This window comes from Acanthopagrus latus, chromosome 15 (genome assembly GCF_904848185.1).
Source record: "Acanthopagrus latus isolate v.2019 chromosome 15, fAcaLat1.1, whole genome shotgun sequence".
NCBI lineage: Eukaryota > Metazoa > Chordata > Actinopteri > Spariformes > Sparidae > Acanthopagrus > Acanthopagrus latus.
The window spans coordinates 27,738,826-27,750,013 of record NC_051053.1 but is presented as its reverse complement, the minus strand read 5'-3'; the positions used below and the strand labels follow the sequence as shown (position 1 = coordinate 27,750,013).

Sequence of the window (11,188 nt, the reverse complement as noted above, 5' to 3'; positions counted from 1 at the left end):
ACACTGCAGGACTGGTGACTTCATTATTCTATCACTCAGCAACAGGTTTCATACATCTGCTGATTAAGGAGAATCTGAAAAGTCCCCATTTAAGATTTAATTTGTCTGATGAAGGATGAACTCACCAGATTTAAAAGATAAACACCAGTCAGAATGTGGTGGTTTCTGCTCCAGTGAACTCAGACAGACCTTTTAGTTTTTCACGTCAGACTTTTTGTCTCCGTCTGACCTTTCCGGAGCACGTTACAGACATTTATCATGACATTATCCTCTTTCAGTGATATTCCTACATCTCATTTACTGATCCTGTGTCCTAAAAAGTTCAGAAACTAAATACAAAGGTTAATAAATCATAAAAGAAATCATAAAAAGCAACATTTTCACAGAAATATATGATCTTTTGAGCATAAACAGTAGAAGTAACTCGACTACAACCATCGTTGAAACTACGCAGATTTCCGGATCAATCAATGCTGCAGAAAATAAGATGTGTGACTTCAGTGAAACACCAAGAGAGTCCAGCTCACATGTGTCTGTGCAGGAGTTAAAGCATCTAGATCAGATCAGTGGTTCAAAAGTTCTTAAACTGTTCAGAACAACAGCTATTTTTAGCCGCCGGTTGCTGTCTGGGTCTTTGAGAGTCGAATGAATTACGGCACATCTGTGTTTGCTAAATCCTGACACGTGATTAGTGTCTCTGTATACTTCCTCCTGTACCTGTACCTATACTGTGTCATGTCCACACCTGAGGTTTGACTCATCTGGACAGGTTCAAATGCACAGACGCACACAGAGGATGTGTAGGCGGAGGACAGTCCGTCCGTCCGTCCGTCAGCCGGGACAAGAGGAGGCGACAGGAGAGGAGGGTGGGGTCAACGAGTGTGGAGAGACAGACGAGGGTGAGATACAGGTGAGAGAGAGAGAGAGAGAGGTGAGGTAAGGTGAAAGACGTGTGTGTGTGTGTGTGTGTGTGTGTCCGCTGAGACAAAAAGCTGATGTCTTTACTTTGTAAAAAGCTGAAAGTTGATCCAGTCGTCCGCTGCACAATTTGATACGGGAGGAAAAGACTGACTGCAAACACACACACACACACACACACACACACACACACACACACGGTTCTGTAGATTCATCATCAGCTTGTGTTTCAGCAACAGTGCAACAACGACTCTGCTTAAACAGCACTTACACACAGACACACACACAGATACACAACCCGACCTGTACGTGCACAAACACACTCACGGCCTGATGGATGATCGTCACCGAGTCGATTAAAGAACCGAAGATCTCAAAGTAAAACTGAACGCAGTCGAACTTCTTTTACTTTCTTAGTTTCCGTTGTATCGTGACATCACCATTTGTGTGCTACACTTTGGACGGAGACAGAATATTTCCAAGTTTGCGGATGTAGCAGCTAAATCTGTCCAGGATAAACATTTTAAAAAAGACAGCAGATATCTTTATATCAGTATATCAAGACCAAGCTTAGCTAAGCATCTATGTGTTTTCTATTTGTGGTATTCACTCAGTTTTGGAAAGTGTTACGAAATGTCAGCCGACTTGCGTTTCATCGCATCTCCCGGCCTGGTTGTGATCAGTTTGACTCGGCACAGCAGGGAAGTCCACATCCACCACAGCTGGGCTGCATAAACCAATGACAGCCTGTTATTTAGTCTTTTCTCATGATGCAGCATCACAGGGAACACAGTAAATAAGCACGACTACACAACTGTGAAACTCAGCAGAACAAACAGGACGCGAGAAACTAAAGAGATTCAGTCAGAAGCTCCAACAGTTCTGAGTGCTGAACACACCGACTTGTAAAATAGTATTTCTCTCAGGTTTCCTGCACAGACGGGAGCTCAGAACGGATCTTAAGGAAGAGGAGTGCTTGTTAGGCTCGGCCTGCTCTGGAGTCAGGACATGGACCTTGGTGCAGTAACACTGGGGATGGAAAAGCAAACTGGTGCGTAAAGGAATCGACTGGTGTGACTGATCGTGCTCCAGTTATTGGAAACGTAGATGAGATAATTCCCCCAAAACAACCTGATTATGTTGGTCCCAGTTCAACTGCAATATAACGTTGATTAAATATGCAACTGTTGGCGACATCTGCACCACAACAGCCTCCCAAAGGGAGATCACATGCACCTGCAGTTTGAGCGTGCTCTGCTGCGCCCCAGTGGTGAACAAGATTAATGCAGCTTTAAGAAGCTCAGCTTAGTTTTAACCTCCAACATCCGCAGCAACTTTTCAAAAAGTCCTGAGGATGATCGCATCAAACTGAAAACCTGCGAGCTGCTTCTCACGTAAAGAAGGGAAAGAAAACAGTTTAACATCTGAAAACAACTCTGTTCGTTTACGGGCGACCAAACTTTACAAACACGGGTAAATACTGTCTGGACCATGTTGCACCAGAGTCACTGGACCGGAACTGATACATACACATACAGATACACATGGCAATCTGTTCGCATGTTCTCTAAACTCACATATGTACGTACACACACACACACACACACACACACACACACACGGTGTCTCTGGATAAGCTGCAGTCTGATTATCTCTTTGGGCAGCGTCACAGGTCGGCTGAGGGCTAACCGCCTCAGAGCACAAGGAAGGCATGTATGGAGTCTATACCGCCGTCTGCGCGCGTGTGTGTGTGTGTGTGTGTGTGTGTGTGTGTGTGTGTGTGTGTGTGAGTGTGTGTGTTTGCAGACAGGCTGACAGCCAAGATGAGAGCACTGGACCAGATTGCAGGGGGGAGTATGTGTGCACATGTTGTGTGTGTGTACGTATGTCTATATGGCATAGTGTGTACATGTCAGTTAAGCCGTAAGTCATGAGCTAACGGGGCCATGTGTGTGTGCGTGCCTGTGCGTGCCTGTGTGTGCGTGTGTGTGTGTATGCGTGCATGTGTGTGCGTGTGTGTGTGCGTGCTGTACAGTGCAGCCATGTACAACGTGTACATACTCTGTCAGTGTGGCAGTTGCTCTAGAACATGGTATTAGACTTGCAAAGGCGGGTCAACGGGGACACGTGTGTGTGTGTGTGTGTGTGTGTGTGTGTGTGTGTGTGTGTGTGTGTGTGTGTGTGTGTGTGTGTGGACAGCCTTATATGTGGGTTATGCTTCATTTGAACTAAAGGCGGACAGGCACTCGAGGGTCTGGATGTACACATTTTTCAAACGCACATGCAGTTCCAACTGAGCGACACGCAGCGGTTTAAATAAAAGAACAGACGCTGCAGCTCAAAACTGAACGACAGGCAAGTTTAGATATTTAAAAGGTAAACTGAATAAAACAATAATCTAATGTCTGCAAGTGAAGATTTTGTTACAAGCGTGTAATTAATCTGCAGGAACATGATTTACTGTCAGCAGGTCACAGCTGTAGGTTGTTTTTATCTCTCACATCAAACAACTCTTTTCTTTTGTTCTTCTTAAGTTGATAATTCCAGAAAATGTATTTAAAATACGCTGAATAATGTTTTAGATGATAAAAATCATAAACAGAGCAAAGATACAATTAATGTTAATAATGTGTGATTTAACAAGACGCTTTGGCAAAAGATTATGTATATATCTACATTTCAAGTGTGTCGTTCTCTGTGTGTGTGTGTGTGTGTGTGTGTGTGTGTGTGTGTGTGTGTGTGTGTAAGGTATAGGAATAGAAACACACAGTATATGTCAGTGGAGTCTAATGAGGTGGAAGACAAACACTGAACACTCTAATGTACATAATCAGGGTCTTCAGCAAACAGCGAAGGATGTGAAGAGAGATAATTGGCCCTTATACACACACACACACACACACACACACACACACACACAGATTGTGTTCAGTGTGTCAGGTTGAGGGTGAGTAAAGAGAAGCAGCTCAGTTCAGTTCTGTGTTGTCATTTGGGACGATAAAGCTTCATTACACACATCTTTGTCACAGACGTACGATAACCACTACGCACCGCAAACTGAACCACAGCTGCAAGTGAGGATTATATGAACTGTTGATTAATCTGCGGATTATTTCCTACATGAATCTATTAGTGACTTCATCCGTAAAATGTGAGAAAACACAGAAAACTGTTGATCAGTGTTTCATCCAGAAGCTAAAGATATTCAGTTTGCTGTCACAGAGGAGTCATCGGCTTAATTACTCAAACTGATTAATCCGCTATTCAGTTAATCAAGTAATTGTTGCAGCTTTAAACAGAACGGAACATCTGAACGATGACACACTACACACACTCAAAGTTACTCTCACGTTCACAGTTTTAATAGTGAGCTGGAACGAAATCTGGAAATATGAGGAAACTATCAGAGACGTGAATTTAGAGAGTTTACAGTTCAAAAAGTGACTCCAGCTGAAAGATGCACTGAGTTACTTCCAGTCTGAGTGTGTGAAGGCTGCGATTTCTGATCCTGTGATTGGAGGAGAGTTTCTCCACGACGAGGAATCTGACTGACAGTATTGAGACCGGGCCGCTGTCTGCTCCGGTTGTTCTCATCGGGGGCCGAGTATCGACGGCGGTGTCGCCTTCCCCGTGTTTGTTCGATACCTGTCCTCCGCTTCCTGTCTGCACGACACCCGACGCTGCCGTGTGTGTGTGTGTGTGTGTGTGTGTGTGTGTGTGTGATGCTGCAGTCTCTGCAGCAGGGATAAGGTTGCATGTTGTTCTTTTCATGGCAGCATTTTCCTGAGTGATGGAATCCCTGAGAGGATTTAATGTTGGTGGCAGACACGAGCCTCTCTGACCATAAACAGTCCGTCTTACCGTACAGATGTTTACTACACATCTGTGTGCGTCTCACATGGACATCAGCTCCTAATCCAGCATAAACATTAACGGATGAGGCTCATGCATGAATCTGACCAGGCATGGGGATTTCATTATTTGCCCTCTCCTCTCAGAGCTTACGTCCTCTTTAACCTTTAAAACCTGCACTCTGCTCCCTCACACACACACCTGTAAGCACCACAAACAGTGTGTGTGTGTGTGTCTGTGTGTGTACGTGAGTGAGTGAGTGTGTGTTTGAGTGTGACTGAGCATGTTTTAGTGCCTATAAGCTCGTCACATCTTCCAGAGCGGAGCCAGCGGACAGCTCAGCTGAGGCAGAGAAATGGTTTTAAGTGCTGCTGCTGCTCTGCTAACACACACACACACACACACACACACACACACACACACACACACACACAGTTAGGACGACACTGATATTTATTCAAGCTGCTGGCGAACAATATTTCATGCAAATAATCAGAATCTTTCAAGCCCAGAACTCTCAGCACTTCAATGCTTCCAGGGGCGAACGGAGAACATCTGCAGAGGCGTTTGGACACTAAATTAAAAGCCTAAAGCAAGACTGATCACCACCATGAAGTAATTAACCACAGCTGACACTAAATTAGGAAGCACCCGATCATAAACGAGTATCACAATCGATTCTCAATATCTAATATGGTTTCAATATTCTTTTTTCGTGGGATCAACACATGGACGCTGTCAGCTTTGTTGAAGAGATCTTTTACTCTAATCTCTGGCCCTCAGTGTCGGGTCACCGTTTGGTGGGAACAGAATATATATTTTTTCCAGGCGCTGTGCTGAAGTTACAAATTAAAAAATCTTAAAGTAACAACAGTCAGTCGGAGTTTGTTTTCATATCTTCCATCATTACGTTGTCTGACCCGTCAGATTTCTCTCGTAGTCCTGCAGAGAGCCTTATCAGTGAAAAAACACTTTGGATATCTTAACATCACGATACAAGTGACGTCTTTTCCTGGTTGCAACGCTGATGGTGAGTAAAGCAGTTACTTTGTGGAGGAAGACAACGATGAAACAGATGATTAAGACCCAAATAATGATCCGACTGCTAACCTGCTAACCTGCTAACCGCCAACTGCCAACTTGTGATGGAGACAAATAACGAACCAAAGGAGGAGAAAAACTACGAGATATAACCCGGAAAAACATCGTCTTTAAAACATTCCTCTCCTCACAGCAGTCGCAGCGCTGCTGCGACTGAGAAGGAAGAAAAAACGTGCTCGTCAGAATATGACAGATGTGTTCTCTGTGTTGTAGCACCGGAGGCTAAAAACAGACGCTGTGAGGACTCCGTTTCTTCAACGTGCCCTTTAAAGTGCCATATTTTGACTGAGGTGACCCCCTCAAACACACACACACACACACACACACACACACACACACACACACACACACACACACACACACACCTCTGGTCAGACGGCCTTGCTAACACACTTCCTACAGACTTCCTCACAGTGTGTGCGTGAAGCCACAGCACACACACACACACACACGTGCATGTGTGTGTGTAACTGTCAATCTGTGTTTACAGTGTGTAGACAGGTATCTCCGACTGTTAATGTCTGTGTCCGCAGCTCAGAGTGTTTTCTTCGGTGTGTGTGTGTCAGTTTGTGTGTGTCCATCTGCATTTCCCTCTTGTTTTATGTGTGTGTGAGTGTGTGTAGGAGTGTGTGTGTGTGTGTGTGAGAGTGTGTGTGTGTGTGGGTGCTCACCCATGCTGTTGGTGGAGCTGCACCACATCAGCAGACAGCCGGTACACAGCAGGTTGAGGGCCCCGAACAGCAGGATCCTCCACGACTGAGAACGACAACAAACAAACACAACGACTGTTAGAGAAGACGAGGACGAGCAGAGATCGACGAGCCTCACACACGACGCACACGGGGTGACGGGATCTCATATTGTGTTCACAACAAAACTGAATCCCGTCTCGCTCCAGTTTTCAACCACACATGGACGAAAACTAAGGTCAACATAAAGCAAGAGGCAGCGTTTCCCCCGGTCACTCTCACCAGGTAACAAAACAAAACAAGAGCCTGGAGAGGAACTACAGAAAAAGGCAGAATTAAAATCTTAACAGTCAGTTTCCAGGTGAACATGTCAGATTACAGGTATGAATCAGTGATGGACAGGAAGTTCCATGTAAAACTACGCAGAGTGACTTCAATCTCTGAACGTCCCTACAGCCTAAAGACGCACTGTAGAACTTTTTACAGTTTTAAACCTTCGTACAGTTTTAAAAATCCACATCAGAGCCTTTTCAGACTGACAGTACTTTACTTTTTGTAGAGATTTTAAAGGAATGTGTGTGATTTACTCGACTAGTGGATTAAATCAGTTGGCTCCAGAAATATCAGTTGGTTGAACTTATTATTTTATTAATTCTGACATAATTTGCACTGAAATATCATTTGTGCTCCATTTTGACAGTTTTCTGAGTGTTTTTTTACTTTCAGACGAGTCAAAGAATTTTAAACTCTCGTTTACATGTTGGGGAAATTAATTAGAAACATTGTTTGTCCAAATCAAGACTGCAGAGATTTTCAGTCCTTTTTAGAGGACATATATCAGTTTGCTAATATTTTTGACCTCTCACACATACGTATCGGTACAGGCGTATATGTTGTCAACATCGGACAATATAAACGCTTTTTTTGTTGTTGAGAAGAATTTACTGTTTCGGTGAACTGATGTCGTGTAAGATGATTCTGCCTCCATTACATAAATTTGCCAGTGTTTGATAACCAGATTTTCTAGGGATCATTGCAAAAACGTGTTTCTCAGCCGACACATCAATATCAGAATCTTTTGCTCCAGAATATCGGATCCAAAACCTGAATATCAGTCAGGCTGTTCGTCCGTCTCTGGTCGCAGCCGTTAAGCTTTGTATCACAGCAGAGTGAGTGTTTCTGGGCACTGGATGGTTGGTTTGACAAAATAATCAATTAAAACATTTGATCAGCAACCTTGTGGCACTTTTTTGACCAAATGTTGAATCGATTACTTGAATAAAAACAACCAGAGAATTTACGGATGATGTAAGATTAATGGTTAGTAGCTCCAGGCCAAAAACACTGTAACCTTCGCTTTTCATGAGCCTCGAGCTCCTTGTGTCCAGCTCTCTATTGAATTAAAGGCTCAGACGTAGATAACTCGTCGACACAGAGCTCCTCCAGAGCCACAGGAGGTATAAAACTGTTTCCACGGGCTCAGTCGGACTTCTAACCAGCAGGGTTTCTCCCAGCTGTCAGTCACCGTCCTGTCGCAGACACTCTGGCAGGTGACCAGCCGCCGTCTAATCCAAATCCAAACCTTCAAACTGACTGGGAGCTGCTGGGTTTTGGCTGCTGGGTGGACAGTGAGATTCCTGCCCTGCGGCTGACCCGCCGCATCTGGGATTTGGGTGAACGAGGACCGGCTGGGTGGCCTAACATGGTCACCACAGTCTGAATCAGTTGAGCTCAGGGGGAGGTCACTCTGAGAGGACGAGCGAGCAGAAAACAGGCTCAGAGCCGAGGACGAGCAGCTCCGATCTACAGGAACACGACGGTTCATTAATAATCATGATCTCGACTAACCTATGAGTCTACAATTGGGAAAAAGAAATGTTGTACAGGATCTGCAAAAAAAAAACAAACATGCAAGTTAAAAGAGCAAATACTGTGCTGTGTAATCAAAATGTTTCCATTAATCATCTCTCAGTTCCTTCAATAATTCAGACGGCTCTTTGCAGACGGCTGCCTCATCTTTAAAGGTCTTACGTGGGCTCACCCCTCCCCCACCGAGGCAGCTCATGATGCAGAAGGAGAGAGGCAGCAGGGCAACGAGGGCAGCGACCAGAGGGGACAATACATGAAGATACATGCATTATGTTCCAAGAGAAATTCATTAAAATGTTGAATCACGCGATGTTGAAGAAATCAGAGAAAGAATCCTGGATCTAAACCGAAAGTTAATGAGGTCTGTTCTGAGACCTCATCAGTCCCAGTCTCATGGAAATCTGTTAATGGTTAATTATTTGTAATCACGCCGATAAAACAACAAGAACTCGATAAAACGAAACAGTGATCTTCTGAGCAACCGAAGCAGTCGGGGAAAAAATCAGTTTGGGATCTCGAGGCTTGTGGAGACTTGACGAGCTGAACGAAGCCAATTTATCTGTTGTTTCGTCTCCAGCTGCTTCAGTTGTTCAGCAGAACCTGCAAAACTGCTTCACTGTGAAGCTCCAGAACTGTTCTGTGGACCAGGACACCTCGCCTGGCTTCATATCATCAGGAGGAGGAGAGGATGAGTGAGGTAACAGTTTTGAGTGAACTGTTCCTTTCAAGAAAACAATAACATAAGTTGTTTTATTTTCGATGGTTGCGACTCTGAACCCGTTCAGCTGTTCTCACTCCGTCTGCCTCCATGGAAATTCAGCAGAATTTTCAATGAGGCGCAAAAAAATAAAACCTTGAGACTAAACTCGCCCTCTGAGCCGAAAGAGAGAGAGTGTTTGTGTGTGTGTCAGTGTGTGTGTGTGCGTGTGTCAGTGTGTGTGTGTGTGTGTCCTGGCCTGTCACTTTGTGTTGGAGTCATATGCCGTGGTGGGGAGCGCCGAGTGCTGTGAAATCTACAATTACTGTGGTGTGCAGTGTTATGACAGCACTGGGGCGTCTGGTGACAGCACTAGCCAGCGACAGGCATGGGAGACCCACTGTGTGTGTGTGTGTGTGTGTGTGTGTGTGTGTGTGTGTGTGTGTGTGTGTGTGTGTGTGCAAACAGAGAGACAGCACTTGGTCCAAAACATTCCCCACCCCCCTCTTCACGTACACATGCACTGCGCCTGGAGGAGGAACACTGTCGTTAAATCCTGACGCTCTGCTGCCCTCGTCTGTCCGTCAGCGGCGTCGCCCGGCGGCATCACGGCGTGCCAGCGTATTCAGGTTACATGTGACATTGGAGCGACGGGGGCTGCAGCGGCCGTACAGCGGCTCAGTCACCAGGTACAGTCCCTGCCTCCGCCAGCACGGATTACATCATTGTCGAGCGCCATCATGCCACGCCGCTGCATCTTTGGGCAGCGCCGAGCAAATGTGTGTCATCGTGTGAGCAGAGGCGTGACTCATATTAGCCTCTGAAGCAGAGCAGGAAGGAGGAGTCAGGTTCATGATAACGGGCTGGAAGTATGTTCAGGAGGAGTTCTTGCCATCGTCACGACCTCAATGAAAATCCAGAAGCCGTCCCTCCCTCTCAGATGGCAGCCGTCAGGGCTCCGTGTCTCCGGGGCGGCCGCGTTCTCCTCTCAAAATAAACCTACTTACATAATGAATCGGCGGTGGCAGCGGCGGCCTGCTAACGCAGACGGAGGAGTTTCCGACTGGGTTGTTAGAGCAGAAGTGAGATGACGCCCGGTCCTCTCACTCTCCTGTCCTCCAGTCATGTCTTTCCTCTGCTGACGGCCTCGTGTCCCTGCTCCACTTCTAACAGAACATTTTGTTACAGCCGCAGAGGCCCGACGGGCTCAGACACCAGCGTCCAGCTCTGTCTACACATAGTAGTAAAAATACTCGTGTTTGGTTTCTCTGCTGCTTCAATTTTGACCACGAGTGATTAAATATGTCTCCTAACTTTATGGAGAGACTGATGAGTTTTCAGTCTCGATCACTGAAATCAAAAGCAGGATCTGCAACCGCCCTTGTCATTTTTTTTTCTGCTTACGCCTTCCGAAGCAGAAACAAAACAAAACAAAGCAAAACAAAAAAGCAAAATAAAGCTAGCATAGCATCATCCAGCAGCGACACATCCAGTGTGATCAGCTGACTGGTGCCCAAAAAAAGACTCAGGTTGGTTTATTTTTTTCCAAGATCCTTAATCAACAACAAACTAAATTTCTATCTCGGAATATTATTTTTGGTGACTATTTCGATTAATTTCAAAAAAATATAGTCAAGCTGTTAAAGTTTTCTCTATCAATAGGAAGGAGGAGGAGCTCATCTTGGAATTAAACTGGGCAATCATACAATAAATCTACTTAGTTTTCTTTTGGTATATTTTTGCCGTCAGAGCCTTTCAAAATTATAAAAAGTTGTTGTTCCAGAGCTCATGGCTCCAGCATGCACTTCCTTTAAGGCGTCCAGAGGCTCTTTTGTTTCTCACAAAGGTTTAAATGTTGTTTCAGATGTTTGTCGATCTGAGCGAAAACACTGAGTGCATCTAATATTCCTGATGAAAAGATGTCGACTCGGCTGTACCGGCTTGTAAAAAACTCCTGCATCAGTCAAAGTGAAAGCAGAAATCAGATGTCGACAAGTCTTTGGTTTATTTCACAACACAAAAGGTAACAGGAGACGTGAGACGAGGCGCTGAGGAAGCACAT

The 11,188-nt window shown here is 45.1% G+C and overlaps 1 protein-coding gene across 3 annotated transcripts in view; it reads right to left on the bottom strand.

Moving 5' to 3' along the window:
* Positions 1-11,188, bottom strand: part of slc30a6 (solute carrier family 30 member 6) — an 80,686-nt gene that overhangs the window by 64,456 nt on the left and 5,042 nt on the right. For all 3 annotated transcript variants that reach the window (XM_037123168.1, XM_037123167.1, XM_037123166.1), the window contains exon 4: positions 6,543-6,627. In XM_037123168.1, the coding sequence (XP_036979063.1) occupies positions 6,543-6,627 (85 nt within the window). The remainder of the gene's footprint in view (positions 1-6,542; positions 6,628-11,188) is intronic.